Source organism: Neospora caninum, chromosome VIIb, assembly GCF_000208865.1.
Source record: "Neospora caninum Liverpool complete genome, chromosome VIIb".
In the NCBI taxonomy this organism is placed as follows: domain Eukaryota; phylum Apicomplexa; class Conoidasida; order Eucoccidiorida; family Sarcocystidae; genus Neospora; species Neospora caninum.
In genome coordinates this window covers 1,209,100-1,225,365 of record NC_018394.1, presented here as the reverse complement: position 1 = coordinate 1,225,365, position 16,266 = coordinate 1,209,100, and the positions used below count along the sequence as shown (strand labels likewise).

At 56.9% G+C, this 16,266-nt stretch overlaps 1 protein-coding gene across 1 annotated transcript; it reads right to left on the bottom strand.

Annotated features, from left to right (window-relative positions):
- Positions 1-354: 354 nt before the first annotated feature.
- Positions 355-13,755, bottom strand: NCLIV_025420 (Os06g0724500 protein, related; the record flags this gene model as incomplete). The annotated part of the gene is made up of 17 exons (XM_003882737.1): positions 355-421; positions 1,118-1,218; positions 2,122-2,264; positions 3,119-3,234; positions 3,618-3,724; positions 3,981-6,459; positions 7,187-7,315; positions 7,741-7,945; positions 8,251-8,644; positions 8,927-9,050; positions 9,767-10,059; positions 10,661-11,179; positions 11,388-11,455; positions 11,982-12,073; positions 12,410-12,518; positions 13,087-13,221; positions 13,632-13,755. The coding sequence occupies 17 exons, from the start codon at positions 13,753-13,755 to the stop codon at positions 355-357; spliced, it is 5,205 nt and encodes a 1,734-aa protein (XP_003882786.1).
- Positions 13,756-16,266: the final 2,511 nt, after the last annotated feature.

The following is a 16,266-nucleotide window of genomic DNA, read 5'->3' as shown; positions in this document are numbered from 1 at the left end:
CACATCGCGGTTCAAACCTCTCTTCCCACGCAGGTGACATTTCGCTACGAGCTACCAAACACGTCCACAGGTATACGTTATATACACAAATATGTATATATGTACATGTGTACATATGTACAAAAAAGTAGATATAGACAAAAATATACACACAAACGGGTAGACAAATATACAATCATATATATATATATATATAGCCATGGATGCGGAGATAGGAATGTGTATGATGTATCGATGAGTATGCGTGTCGACGTTCTCGCGCGTTTTCTGCTCGACCTCGGGGCATCGCGATGAGTCAAAAGAGAGGAACCAGCCGAAAGCAAAGAGTTGAGAGATAAGCTCTCGGACGCCATTTCACTGGATGTTGCACGTGGGTTCCCGGTCGCCCTCGCCGGGTCGGTCCATCGCTGCAAACAAATGCCTGTGGAGAGGAAAGAAGACAGGAGCAGATTCTGTGTACAGCAAACGAAGTGTAAGAAACAGACACGCGCGAAAGACAGGAGGTTCCTGCAAACGCGACGCAGGCTCGAGTTTCTCACCCCCTGCAACAACGCGGACTCAGGGGAAGCCAAGGAGCTGGCCTTTGCGCATGCACCGGGGGCTCCGCCCTGGTGGGGGAGCTCGGACCGATTGCCTCTGCAGCAGCGCAGGCAAGCGCCGGCCCACTACGTGGGCGAAAAAGGCGAAGACGCGAGGTGTCCTTTGCCAGCGGGCAAGTGAACAGAAGATCCAGTTTTTGAAAGAAAAACGCGGACGAGATCCACTCAACTCCACCAGAACGAGCGCTGCGAGGGCAGAGCGGGAAACGCCCTGATCGAAGGCCAAGCGGTGAGGCTCGGGTCTCAACGCGATAAACAAGGCAACGCCTTTTAGGACGACGCCCCAGATTACGGGGAGTACCGACTCGGCCGTTTACTATAAGGTGCGCAGTTGTGGATGGCTAGTCGCGACACGAGCAAAACACGGCGGTGATGGGTAAGGGACTCGGGAAACTATAGGACATCCCTCTAGAATAGCTGACACCAAGACGGACGCGGATACGGCCTCTCACTGGCGACGCCCCCGGCCGGTTTGATGCGAGATCAGAAGGGGAACACGGGTGAGAGACAGAACGCACCGAAGGATCCCAGGGCGAAACGTGAAGAGACTTCGCGCCGATGCATTCTCCTCGTCCATCAGATCCTGGTTGCCTCTCAAAATCTTTTCCGCTGCTTCGTCCTGTGGAAACACAGAACATCAATTCAGCGATAGAAAACCCCGTATGCCTCAAGAAATGCAACGGAGCTCTAGCGCGAGGCATGCCTCACTTAAGGCATTCGCCGAATGGGATTCTGTTTCTTGGCACCAGTCGGGGTCTCAGCCGATCCTTTAGCCAGACAGGGCGAGACCAGGTATCCATGGTGCCTCTTTCAGTCTGCTCCATTCCCTCCCTTCCCACCACATTTTCTCTCGTCCGTTATCATTCTCACTCTCGCCTCAACGTTATCTCCCCATTCTCTCCCTTCCTGTGTCCCTCTCCCGCGTGAGCTCATGGATCTCCAGTCATGCGCAAACGCCGCCAGGGGTGAAGACGCGAGCGAGAACGCCCTCCCCATTCTCCCCCGTCTCCTGTCAGCCCCTGTCTCTGTATCTCTGCGCACGAAGTGCATGCCGGTCTAGGACCGGAGAATCAGGCGTATGCGCAGGAACGTGACCCACGTGCGATTCGCCTCTCTTTTCTGAGAAAACGTCCGGGAACACTACGAACTGGAAAACCTGCGGGAAGCGCCTCCGACGCCTCCGTATATATATATATATATGCATATGTATATATATATATATATATATATATATATATTTGTAAATGTATATATATATATATATATATATATATATTTGTATATGTATATGTATATATGTATCTGCGGTTATCGGGATTTTGCATCTGTCGCGTTATCCATCGGTCTCGCATGCATCTATTTCTATTTCCCCGCAGTTTTGTCTGGTCCCTGACACTGCGACCCTACGATAGGTACGGAGAGAAGACCACGGAGCCGTCAGACACCGAACTGCATGCACGCATACTGCCTCTTCGAGGAGCGCAACGTGCGACTGGCTGGGAGGAACGGTGGGGCCACGTACGAGTAGGAATGGTGCGCCTCCTTCAGGAGTCCAGATTTTGATGAAATCGTCGATTCCGCTGGTGGCGATGCATGCTCCGTGAGGATGAACTGCCACGCAGTTCACGTGGCTCTCGTGTCCTCGCAAGATGTTGACAACTTCGCCTGAGGAAAGAACAGAAATGGGCGGAGACACGAGTCGCGTGTTTGCGATTCCTGTCGAGGGTTCGTGCCTCGGCCCACGCTCCCTGTGTCCCACAGCTCACAACATCCCCTTATTAGCGAAGGGAGCCTGAGTCGCTGATGGGCTGGTTTCTGTCAGTACACGGGGGAGGCCTCAGAAGCTGAAACAGACGCTGCGCAACGGGCCGGAAACGAGCGGGAAGAACCCGGAAGGCAGGCCGGGGGAGAACGTGGAAAGCAGGACACCCCATGGCGCGGCAAAAGGAGGATGACGCTGACCAGTGCACACGAACGCAGCACACGCTGTTACACAGTGGAGCGGGCGACACGTCCGAGAACACAAAAGCGCCAAGCCGCTCGCTAGGCAAATCGCCGCCGCACACAAGACAACCAAAGAGAGTACGACGCTTGCAAAACGGACACGTAGAGATAAGATCGAAACTCCTGGACGGGGAGGGAAACGCGCGGGCGGCAAGAGGGGGACAGCCGCCACACGTTTAGTCTAAAGAACGGAGAGTGTTGAAGTAATCGACTCGTTTATACTTTGGAAATACAGACTGCACTTCGCACGATACCCCAACTGTTCATGAAAGACGTGAGTTAGCAAAGTATATTTAAGAAGGCACGGCACTGCTATTTGCCGAGTGGTAGAAGGGTTTGAAGACAAAACGTTTTCTACACGTAGGGATTTGTTAAATTGAATTTTTCGCACTATGTGGGCACCGTTAAATTAGAGAACCTAACGACATGGGTAGTTCAAAAACGCGTGGCTGTTCAAACGAAATAGATTGACTGGATACTGCCGTTTTAGAGTGAGTTCGTGGGATAGACCGTACCATCGTACATTCGCCACGCAAGGACGGAGGCGTCATCGCTGCCGGCTAAGACGTGGTCGTTTCCCCAGAACGCGACCTCTTTTATATCTGTGGCGGCGTTGCAGTGCCCCACGAATCTGGAAGGAGAAACCGGAGAGCGCCAAATGGTGCACAGTGAAGGTGGGACGCGAGCGAGCGAGGAGACGGCTTCGCACGCCTGCCAGGACGAGGTGCACACTTTACGCAGGACCGAGAAGTCTTAGGTCCCGGCTGCGAGACAAGATAAAAATCCACTTGGATCCTGCCACGGCTATCGCTCCTGGCCAGAGATATGAAAGACACTGGGTAGTGGTCTCTGTGTTCCTTTTCGCTCAGGCATCACTGGTCGTCCCTCAGCCTTTTTGTCTCCAGTCACGTTCGCCGATCTCCGAGGGCGAGACAAGGAGACGCGCGCGGGCGCGGCCGGACAACTGCGTGCAAAACACTCGACCGGCTCTGTTGCTTTTCCGTTCGGGCTCACCGGCCAACGTGCGGCGTAGGCATCCAGTTAGCGTCCAGAAGCTGCTGCTCGGCCTCGCGAGCTGTGCGAAAGCGACTGCGCCAGGGTCCGGGAGCGGCGCCGACCGCCTGAGAGTCGCGAGAGAGCAACGCAGAGAAGGCCGCGTGGAGAGGCAAACGACCGGAAAAAAAAGGAAGGCAGGCGCCGGGCGCGAACAAACACAGAGGAGGTCGAGCCGACAGCGGGGAAAGGCGCGAAAGAGAGATTGAGACGCGGCGAAACCCTGAGCGTTCACGCCAAGGCACAGGAGAGACGACAGCAACGCAGCGAAACGACTGCGAAGACACGACTGACAGTGACGAAGAACAGGAGGAAAGGCCTCACGTGCATGGAGTCGATGTCCGCCCACACGTCGTCGTCGCTGTCGTCCCAAAAGTACCCACGCCGGGGCTCGCCCGACGCCTCTTCGTCACTCGCGCTCGGCCACGAATCGTCGGATGAGGAAGATCGAAACTCTTCGAGATCATCTTCATCGCTGTCCTGGCTGTCGCCCGGATCTTCGCTCCCTGACACGCCTGTCCGCTCCCCTCGCGCGTCACCTTCAGACCCGCGGCCTCCATCATCTTCCCCCCTCGCTGCTTCACCTGTGTCCTCTGACTCGACGACGCTCCTCCCGCCCCTCGGCCCCCACTCCGGGTCGGCACCTGCCGCCCCGCCGCCTCCTGGAGCGCAGCCGGGTCGTGTGTCCCTCGGCGCCTCGCCAGGAAGCGTCTCCGTTTGCTCCTCGCCAGGAGGCGTCTCCGTTCGCGCCTCGCCAGGAAGCGTCTCCGTTTGCTCCTCGCCAGGAGGCGTCTCCGTTCGCGCCTCGCCAGGAGGCGTCTCCGGTGTCTCCTCGCCTCCGCCGCGCGAAAGGTCTCCCGCACCTGCGCGAGGCTCTGCGGCAGATTCCGAGCCGCTGGTTTCGGCGTGCCTCCCCCCCGGTTCGGCGCGATGCTGCTCGGTAGATCGCTGAGCTCCACGCGGCAACCCGCCGGAAGCGTCCGAGTTGGAGCCTTCGTCTGGGCCGCTATGGGCGTCTTCGCCGCCTGAGCAGAGGTGACAGTACTCGTCGAGCGCGACGTCTGAGTTGTAGTTCTCCAGGGCGAAGCCGTCCGAGTCCGACGAGGACTCGAAGCTCGCCTCTTCGTCGAGCGAGGCCAGCGGCGAGAAGGACGCGCGCCGCGCCAGGCCAAGCGCGTCGGGGCGCGACGTGTCCCGCGGGGGAGCTCTCTTTTCGGGTTTGACGTCGCCCGCATTCGCCCTAGAGGCGGCTGTCCTGCCAGGTGCGTCCCCAGACGAAGCTGAGGAGGAAGTGGAATCACCAGAAGGACCACGCCGTAGGCGTTTTGAGGTTCGGCGTGCGCTCGCCCCACTTTCGCGTTTGATGTCTCTGTCGGAGTCGCATTGTCTGTGAGTTTCTAGCTCTGCAGCTACCGCCCGACGCGTGGGGGCTCCACATCTGGAGGCAGCCGAGAGAGGCGAGTTCTGAGGCGAGCTGCGCGAGGCGTGCCGTTTGTGTCGTCCACGCCTGTTTCTGCAAAGACCGTGGTCGTGGCCGCCCTCCTCCTCGCCTTTCGGTTGCGCTTCGTGTGCCTCTCCTCCGTCGCGAGCTCTCCTGCCTGCGTCCCAGCCTCGCCTGCTCTTCCCACACTCTCCGCGTCCGCCCTCCTGGTCTTCACTCTCTTCACCTTCCTCGATAAGCTTCGGGCGCTCCTTCCTCGCCATGAGCCGAGCGCGGCACTTGCTGCGCATCAACCTTCTCAGCAGAGACAGAGAAGGCCAGCCTTGCCAGCCAGGAATCCGACAGCGATACGAGAATCCCACGGCCGGATGGACCCACAGCGGCTGGGTGGCCTCCTCGGAGTGCTCCAGATACGCAAACGCCATCGACATCAAATTCGCCATATCCTTTTCACACTGCTTCATCCGCATCTCTCTCTTCTCGCTTCGCGAAGGCGACGCAGCAGAGGACGCAGCAGCCCCAGAGGTAGAGACAGCAGAACCAGACGAGCAAAGAGACGAGGAAGACGTCGAAGAGGAAGACGTCGAAGAGGAAGAGGATGTCGAATCGAGTGTGTGGCTGGGCGGCTGCGCCTGGGATACGCTGTCTCCGTGGTTCGTTTCCCGACATTCTCGGTCGCCTGTTTGGAGAAGTGATTTGTCGTCCTTGATCCCGGTGATTCTCGCCTCCCGCTCGCCTTCTCTCCCGGCATCGGTGCCATCTCCGTGTGCGTCTCCACCAAGGGAACAACCCGGGGACGCGCTCGGTTTACAGTGCTGACTGAGAACATCTCTCGCTGCATGCCGCTCCTCGCTCTTGTCTCTCTCTGGACCCCAGCATCCTCTGGAACCTTCCTCTCCTCCCTGTCGCTCTCCAGCACCACGGCCACGCAACCAGTCAGAGACTGCAGCCATCCGGCCTGCTTCGCACGTCCCGCGCACTTTGCTGGCGAGAGCCGCCACCGAGGCATGCGAAGACGCAGACGAAGACGAGGAAAAAGAGGGCGGAAAAAAAACGGAGGAAGCTGAGGCGCTACTGTCTCCCGCAGGTGTATCAGAAACGGCCTTTGGCTCTGCCTGGAGCTCGTCGTTCCTTCGTCCTGCGTCTCTGCTGAAAAACAATTCGCCCTCGCGTTGGTGTCCCGGCTGCTCTTCTCCGGGTTCTGCACTCGCGCCCCGCTCGCCTTGCGCTCCTTGTCCCTGCGCGTCTCGTCTCTCAGAAGGCGGACGGAAATACCGCGGGCTGTTTAGCGGCGAAGGAGACAGCAGCCCTGGAAATGGCCGAATACATGAACCGTAGAGCTGCGAGACTCGGCGGCTGCGGCTGAGGCGGACCAAAACCACAAAACCCCGAGATGCAGATGAAAATAATGAAAGCAAACACACCAATTTCTGTGGACGCGCACGCATGGAAACCGCCGCGGCGCCTCTGCGACCGGTCCCAGCTGTCTAGGCACCGCTTCCCGTCTCGCGACTGACGGGGTTGTTCACCTACGGAGCGGCGCGTCATCGCGCTGCCCAGAATCCCATGCAGACACGCAGAACACTCCGCTGCCTACGCTCGCACACAGAGCTTCTCACACCGCAGAGGCAACTCGAAACACGCCGACGCGTTCTGAAAGACTCTCCCGAGACCACACACGAGCTTCCTTTCCCGGATTCCTCACCACTCGGCACCGATGCCTCGCTGCCGGTCATCTGACAGCTTTCTATCCCCATATACATGCATCCACGCATATCAGGACATATACATCCTGCTCATAAAAGCAAACAAATGTATATATATTTATATTTCTAAATATATGTAGATATATTACAATAAACATTGACTAGCATATATATACATATATATTACCATATATATTTGATATATATGTGTGTATATATATATATATTACTATATTATACATCTAGAGAGATGGATGTATGTATCCATATATGTATATATATATATATATATAGACAGATAGATAACCGCTTGCAGACGCGTCGCCAAGGCGCTGTGAGCATTTGAGAAGAGCCGAGCGTGTGACATGCGTGGGCGCGCTGACCAGAGCTCTTTGCTGATTTCCTTCATGACCCGCGCAAAGTCTGGGATTTGCGGAAATCTCTGAAGGGAATTCCGAGCCGCGCGAAAGGCGGCAATGGGCCGGAGGGAAAGCCGCAACGCCTGGATTCGCCTAAAGAGAAAAAAAAAAACCAACGGTGCAAAACGGTGCTGGCACGCGAGGACCGAAGGCAAGGCGATGCAGTCGGCCGCGTCTCCACGGCAGGCAGAAAAACCAGGAGAAAGAGAGCCCGAATATAGCGTGTAAAAAGGAAAAGAGCCAAAGGTAAGTAAGCACACGCAACACAGCAAACGCAAACGCGGCGCACCGAGGAAAAGGAGACACGATGCGGCCGACGGTCTCACATACAAACCAGAAGCAAGAATCAGAGGTAGACGCCACAAAGCGCAAGCGATGCGACGGCGACATTCGGAGAACCGCCGAGCGGGACGGATACCGCGACCAGATACGGGCGACGGCAGAGCGCACCTAACCCCTCTCGGAACTGGAAAAGGCGGCACGTGGAGAGAGGAGCAAAAAACTCGGAGACGAATCACCTGTAGTGCGTTTTGGGATTCTCTGGCGCCAGGCACGCAGCCTCGATGGCGTCCATTTCCGCCGCCAGGCCGTCGCCTCGGGCTGCTCTCTTGATGAAGCCCAGAGCGCGGTTGCAGAGCAACGGCACCCGCAGCTCTGGTTGAGTCGCTTCGTTCAGGGCGCGCGTGAGAATCACAATCGCCTGCGTGTACTTGCCGTTCCTCACTGCGACGGAAAGGCAACAAAGACCCATCGAAACGGTAAACACACTTTGCTAGGCATGCCTTGCTTTCCACCTCTCCGAAAGGATATATACATATATATATATATACAAAGAGAGGGCTTTGATACGGACGCCTGGAACAGAGCGATCGAGAGAGGTACGGATCACATTGGGCATGGCGCGCCGGGACAGAGGCAGGCTCCCATGGCACCGCAAAGAAAGCGTTTTGAGTTCTGTGACTCAAGCGGTCGGTTCTGTGCCGCGAGTGTCCCTCGTCGCATGCGCGCGGCCCTCGCCCCTTCCTCACAGAGTTGATTGGCGCTGGCCTGCATCTCTTTGATCTCTTCAGCCGGCGTCGACGATGGCAGCACTTGCTCCTGCTCTTCCCTAGTCAAGAAGCCGGCGGCGGCGTACAGGCATTTGCGGCGCGCCTCGTGTTTGCTGATGCGTGCGACGCTTGGTGCAGAGAGGCGGAACCGGGGCCCGAGTGTGAAGGCCCCATTCCCTGGCTCTTCGCGAGCGCATGCAGTCCCGCGTCGCTCGGTCGGAGGCTCGCTCTCTGTGCGGGGGGTGCGCGCGGCATGGGAGACACCCAAGTGCTTCGGCGTGTCTCCGCAGAAGAGCCCCGCGCTAGGTCGCAGGCGTCTGGGCATCGGACAGGAAGTCTCCGCGGGAGCGTGCGCTCCGCTGTGGAAGTCGCACTGCCCGTGGAAAAAAGGCATCGGGGCGGGCGCAAACGCACACGAGGGAGAAGCAGAATATGGAGGAAAGGACGAGAAGGAAGACGCAGAAAAGGCGGACGCGGAAGACGAGGAAGGCGAATGTGGAGAGACGGAAGGGAAGGAAGAGGCAGAAAAGGTGGAGAACGAGGAAGGGTACACGGAAGAAAACGAAGAGGAAGAAGTCGAGGACGAGGAAGCCACGGGCAGACCGTCGCCGCCTCGGGCTGCTCGTCGTCTTTTCCGGGGGGCGGAGGCGCCGACCCGGCTCCAGTCGTAGGACGGAGTCGAACGGGATGCCAGCGTGGACGTCGACGAAAGGAAAGGAAAAACGTAAACCTGCTCTCCGCTGTATGTTGCTCCAAGGCGGCGGCCGTCTGGGGACCAGCTGTCAACGCGGAGCAGAGCAGAGCGCAGCAAAACAGCACGGAACGTCAGACGCGGGCGGAAGGCGAGGAAAGACACCGGGGCGAGGCATTTTCGCGGACGGAAAGGGCCAGAAAGGACAACGAAGAGGCGGAGCCGGGACGGGACACAAAAGAGCGCATTGCCGAAAAAAACAGATAAGGATTCATGACGGCGACAACGATCACAGGAAGCGAAGGGCCAGAAACGAAGTCGAAACACGCCTTCCTCCGGCTTTTTTTCATTCGTATATTCTTGCCCTTTTCCCCCATCACGCTCTTTCGCCTCGTGGTTCTCCGCCCTCTCCGACCCCCCTGTTTTGTCTTCTGCATCCGCGATTTGCCTTGGGCCTTTGGCGCGTCCCCCGGTGTCCGTCGACCTCGTGCAAACCCCGTCTCTTTCCTTTCTCAGCGATCCATGGATTCCGCACAGACATCCGCAAAAAGAAGACCCCTTTTCTGCCGTCCACCTCGTTTACCTATCTTAAGCTTTCTCTCCACTGGGTGGGGAGCAACAAGCGTTCATAACGGTCTTTGATTGAGGACTGCTAAAAACAGGGAAAAGGAGTTCAGCATCCGCCTCCTCCTCGCTTTGTTTCTGTGTCCTTCTTTCCTATCCCTGACCCCTGACAGTCTCTCTGTTTCGCCTTCGCCCGGTCCCCCTTTTTCGTTTTCGGGTTGTCCCCGCGCGGCCTCTCACCTCAGATGCGTGACCGTGAGAAGCCTAGAGAACCGCCTGTCCCACTGCGGGTCATGCTCAAAAGGCACTGCCCACAGAGTCGAAGGGAGATACACTTCGCACGGCATCGCATGACGCACGTCTTGGCCTCGTCTTCTTCTCTCCTCGGGATCGTCCTCAGCCGCCGCTCTTCCTCGCCCTTGGCCGTCGCTGCTGAGCGAAAGCATGCGGCGGTCGTACACGCGAAGGAGCGGATCGTTTGCGGCGATCGCAATGTATTCAGGCTGCATCGGATTGAGGGCAACGGCCTTCACCTGAAGCGAAAAGAAGCGCGCAAAAACAAGGCCGAGGCGAGCTTGCAGAGACAGTCGCGTAGTCGCGGAGCAAGATGCAAACGGGGACAAGGACCGCTCTGCAACTCACGCCCGCCCGACCACGCGTTCTTCGCGCAGAGGGCCGACACTTGAGGCGGCGCCGCGCCGCGCAACGCAGCCAGGATTTTGACGTTCTGCGTGCACCGCTCAGACGCGTTACGGCATCCTGCGCGTCTGCGCGATTCTTGCCACACACGGAAGGATCGCACCCATCGCCAGCCTTCAGCGATCGCTCGCTTTGAGGGCCTAAATCGCCCTGCGGTTCCAAAAATTTCCGCGCCTCACCCCACCCCTTGCTGGGTCCGAACGCCTTCATAGGGAGGACGGACGACCCCTCTGTGGACTGTGAGGTTGAGCGTGACTGCCGGGAAAAGCAGAATCTTAGACTTCTGGATATACATGGTAAAGGTAAATCCACATATAGATGCCAAGGTAGCTCCAAGAAAAAATTTAAAGAAAACTCTACTTTGAAAAGTTTTAGAGAAACGCCACGTGAAGAAGACTCGGACCAACTTTCACGTATGTGAAAAACGTTTCTCACCTGAGGTGCGCCGCGGGGGCCGCCTTTCCTGGCGAACTGCATCTCGTAGAAGGCTTCCCTCAACAGCCGTTTGTCCTTCGTGAGGACCGATCGCGGGTCGCGCAGATCCATTCGCCGATCCAGCAAGGTCAACTCTCTGTGGCAATCGTCAGCCCCTCGATGTCTCTCTCCTCTGGCTGTGAAAGACGCTCGCGGGCAACGCGCATCCGTGTCGCTCTCTCTGCGTCTCCCACGCCGTCGGTCTCCCTCCGAACTGTCGGACTCGGACGGAGGCGACGACGCAGCATCCTGACGGTCGCGGCGGGGCCTCGACGCCGGCAGCCTCAACCGAACAGAGACGGCGGGCGAGCCGTGCTCTTCTCCCTCTCTTGTCTCTGGAAAAGAGAGAACGAGAGAAGGCGAGGAAGCCGAGGCAGACGCAGAGGAAGAAAAGGCAGGAGCTCGAGGAGGGGTAAAGGTCATACGGACGGCTGGCCTTGCACTCCGAGGGCGTGCGCGAGGATGGAGACTGATGAGAACCTGGACATTGGAGGAAACGAAAACGCATGCACGAGGCATCGAAGGAGAACAGAGACGTCACCGCACGGTGAAAACGCGCATCGGCGCGGAAATGCGAGAATGGTCAACCACACGTGCGAACGGACATGCGTGCGTGAGAAAGACGCTCGGCCGAGAGAACCGAGATAGGCAGAGTAAGGAACCATCGACTCACGCACGGACAACTCACATTTGGGGCGTGGACGCCGCCAGGGACGCACGAGTGCAGTTCGCGTTTGTCGTACTGCCGGACGGTGCCTGTCACGTGCATGCACACCCACAGCGAAAGCCTCTCGCTTGATTAGAAACTCCACTTGTCTTGTCTTACGCCGGTTTCCCAGCGCCCGCCCCCGCGACCACGTCGCTCTCCGGCGTCCAGGTTTCCGAATCCGCGTATCGTTTCCTGACGCAGCCTGCCTTCTCGGCCAGCCTCATATTCGAGGAGCCTCGGTTCGGCCCTCCACATCGGCTATTCCTTCCATCACCTCATATCGCAGAAAGAAACCGTGTCCCCTCTTCTGTCGCGCGCAGTGCTCTTGCCTGGTCCTCCCACCGCGACACTGCCGCGCTAGCCTTCGCCCCTTGCCGTCCCTAAACAAAAGTCGACCCGGATTCTCCGCGATGTTGCTGGAGCAGTCCTGAGTCTTTGGTTTCAACATTTGCTGTCCCGTTGTCATCTTTGTCTTCCCAAAAGTCCGTCTGCCTGCGCTCTGCCCGTTTCTTCCCTTCGTCGCCTTCGCCTCAAGTCTCCACGGCCGAGGCACGGGTCTCCGCCGTTGCTCACCGTCCTCAGACGCTGTCCACCAAAGATTCTGGGAGAAGTGTGGGAGCGTGGCAAGGTGTTTCACCCGGCCCGAGTGGCAATGACAGACAAAGCTGCTCGAAAGCGCAAGGACACACACACGCAAACGGTGCCGGAGTCGACCGCCTTTCCACTGCATGCAGCGCACGACCTTCCCCAGGCGCCAAGCACGAAGGCGCAGCGCATGAGAGAAGAGGAGGACTGAAGGCCAGTAAAGACAACGGCCGCAGTGCAGAAGTGGAGAGCGGACACGAGCTTCCAGGGTGAGAGGTGGAGGAGAAAAGCAACGACGAGGAAACGGAGACAACGCACGAAGCGCCGTGCAGATCAGAGCGATACCAAAAACGAGAGCGTCAAGACGAAGCGAAAGAACAAAGGAAGACGCGAGGGACATCGGAAGCCAGTCCTACTTTGCATTGCCTTCGCGGATCGAACACAAGCGAACCTCACGGTCCATTGCTCCCGTGGCCACGTGCGTGTCACTGAGAAACCCGACGCCAAAGACATTGAGAGAGTGCCCTACAACAGCAAAAAACACAAAAAGGGAAAGGTGAAAACCATAATCCTGTATATGCACAGGTATATGTGCAGGTGAAAAAGAGAGGGAGACCTGTCAACAAAATGGTCGTTATCGGGGCACTGAACGAACAGTTTGCACAAACGTGTCAAACAGTGGTGAGCTTGCATACACTATATACACATACACACGCACTTTATGGATATACACACATATATGTAAAAATATATATATATATATATATATGTATATGATTATATATACGTATATACGTATATATATATATATATATGTACAAGTGCTAGATGTGCCTGATATAGGCGTTAGGAGCAAAGTCATGCAGAGAGGCACGCATGTCTGGGAACGGACGCGTTGCGTCGCCTGCGCTCCTGCACACCAACAGCGGCAATTCGACCCTGAAATCCCTGCGTGGCCACGTGAAATCTGGGGCGCTGAGTGACATGTTAGGGGACAGGGGACACGCAGAACGAGAAGAGCAGAAGGCGAGAGAGGAGAACGGAAAACGGGGGAGGGACGCGCAGGGAAGGGAGGCTTTTCCCGAAGCTTTACCCGTATTTATAGTCGCCGTAGGTGAGGCCTTTTCCGAATGGAGATCCCAAATGAGGCACTGCCGGTCGTCGCTCACAGAGGCGAGGAGGCGGCCTTCGTCGTGCCACGCCAGCCGATTCACACACCCCGTGTGCCCTGGGAAACAGAGCCCACCACAGAGTCCACGCCTCGTTTGCTCTCGTACCCCTTTTCCAGCTGCAGATACACCCTAGATCATTATTAGCTAAACATAAGCAAAAACAAAATGGCACATTCGCCCTACAGACAGACACGCATCGATGCGAGCCTCCATTTCCTATATATATATATAGATATAGATATATAGATAGATATAGATAGATATAGATATAGATAGATATAGATAGATATAGATATAGATAGATAGGCAGATGTCTCGGAGTAAGTACAGAGATTGATAGCTGCACACTTAAATGCGCCTATGCGTCCGAAAAACAGCATTCGTAGATACAGAGCTGCAAACGGCTTTGATTAGAGATAACCGGAGAGTACAGAGCAGGCGTGTCAACAGGGTGTTGGAGAGGTACCTTCTAGTTTCCGTCTGTCGGTAAGGCGAGAAAGAAAAGCCTCAGAGTGCGCGCCGTGGGCAACGCCGCCGGGCGTCTGGTGTCGCCGGGCGTCGCGGCTGAGGGAGAAGAGATTCTTTTCCATTTTCGCGATGTTTGCACGCGCACGGAACACCTGTGTCGACACCCTCCGCCCTAGGCTCTTTCCTTCGCCTCTCTGAAGAAGAGGCGGGGGCAGAGCCGAAAAAAGGAGTCCAACCCCAAGAGAGGCACAAACCAGAGATATCGATATAAGACGATCTCGGCAGCGAATAGAGTAGAAAGCCCTGAGACCCAGGAAGGAGGAGGCCTCGAGGAAGAGTGGGGGAAACCGAGGCACAGGACGAGGGATAGATGAGGAATTCGCTCTCCGACGACTGATTTGCCACTGGCGTGTCTGTGTGTGCTGCGGAGAGACGGGTCAGAAGCGGAGGTCGAACCGGTCAGCAAGAACCGCGTGTCCCGGGAAAGGCCGCAGGTGAGCAGGATCACACGAATAAAGACGAGAGAGAGGCAGATACAGGCGCAGCAGCGAAGCCAGAAAAGACTGGAAGAAGACGGGAATCCTGTGAGGAAGAGCCGGAAGGGAAACATAGGCTGAGCAAAGAAGAGGCGTACCCTCGTGCCTTCACACCACGGTGGAGGTGGGTGAAAATCTTGAGGTGAAAAACGCGCGTCCCCGTCGGGCCGATTTCTCCTCTTACGCCCGGTCGCCTCTCACAGTCTCCCCCGTCTCGCTGTGCTCTCTTTTCGTGTCTCTCTCTGTCCATCAAGGAAGCACTCCTTCGCACTGGCGACAAGAACGGGCACTGGAGAATGTGCGGGAGAGAGGAGATCTCTCTGGCGTTCTCAAGATGTCTTTTCGAGGTGGTGGCACGGCCTTTCAAAAGAAGCTCGGGAGATGACGGGGCCTACGCTCTGCTGTTTTCCGGCAGAAGCGCAGTCGGGGAGGACGCAAGGACCGAGAGAGTCTCCACTTGCGGAGATTTGACTTGTGCGCCGGTTCGTTAAACCACCTGGCCCCTCGAGATTTCCAGCACACCGGAACTGAAAAAGGTTCCTCCGCTTCCCCATCCGCAGAAATCGAGCACACAGAGACCGCCGGCTAGGCGCGGCTCAGCTGTTGGATCTGAGTAGTCGCGAGTTTGAGACTGCGAGGAAGGATTCTCTCGGTCCACTCCGTCCTTTTTGTCCCTGGATGTCGTTCCAACCCCGGTTGCGGCCTTCCTCGCGGTCTCTCACAGCCTTCGCCTGTGCAATGGCCCAGCGGAGAGTGTTGTTGTCTTGGCGTGAGATCGCCGGACAGAGAAGAAAGCACCCGACCGGAGTCACCGTTCAAAATCCTCCGACTATTAGCCGAAGTCTCGAGACCCTTTGCGGGTCAACCGCGATTCTCGGACTCCTTTCGAGGGCGGCTCGCTGGTGTGGCGTGCGGACCTCGATTTTTCGCCTTCTCCAGGACACATTTTCCTTCTTCGCCTTCCAACCTCTCTGCCTGGCCTCAGAAGGAGCTGGAAGAAAAGCTCAAAGCCGCAACACGGTTTCTTTCCTAGATAAAGGCTCCTCTGCGGTCGCCGCAGGCGGGAGGAGCGGCTGGTGTACTGGCTCTCTCTACCCCCCCGGCAACGGGCTAGGTTTGACACAATGCGGCCGCATCACGGGAAACCACGAGAAGAGCCCGTTTGGCGCGCCGTACTCACTGACTTACACGCTTTTGAGCTTTCGTTTTTGGGTCTTCTTTCTCTTTGCGTACGAACTCTTTTCTCGCTGTCAGCCCGTCGTGGCGGTTGCTGATTCGGACACACACAGCCGTGGTGGCTGTCTTCAGCTGTCCATACACCGCAGCACAGTACGCACGTCGGTGGAGCAGGAAGGAGAAGCAGCGCGCGGCTCGAGGGCGGAGAAATCAGCCTTTTCTTGGGGCAGCTCGGCCTTTTCGGGTGTGCCAGCCGCAACGTTCTGATGCGGAAAGACGAGGCGAGATGTCTGTAGCGCGGACGAGCGCGTCCAAGCCTCTGAAAGGCAACACCGTGTGTGGCCAGGATCGGGGATCCAGTCCACAATCTGTCCACAAACAGTGTAGCCCAGAAGAGAGTTCGTCAGGATCGCGCCGGTCAAGACAAGCTAAAAATGGAGGGTGTTCGATCCCGCGGGTCCGCAGGACGTACGCATCACGGCACACCGGGACGCCACGTACCACTCTCAAAACGCTACCTCTCGAGGTTACGTCAGACACTGAAAGAATACGCACAAATGTACGTAAACATACGGATGCGGATGTTTATATATGAACAAAACGAGGGGCGTCTGTTTGTATTTAAATACGTATATGTGTGCTCGTATAAAGACTGTACTGCTCTCTCTGGAATGCGTTGAAGAATAGAAGCACAGATATTGAGGTCTCCGCATTTTGTGAAATTGCCAATCAGGAACCGGTGTGCACATATCTCTCGAAGCTGAAGCGTCCCAAGGTGAGCGCAGTTGATTTTTTGGCGCGCGCGAGCGCGCGACGTTTCTCGCGCTTTCTGGGCGCTTGCGCGGGTGCACATAGTGTGCCGGAGAAGTGGTAGACTTTCCGCGGCGTTGGACGAGATATCGAGCTCAAAGTTGACTCGTT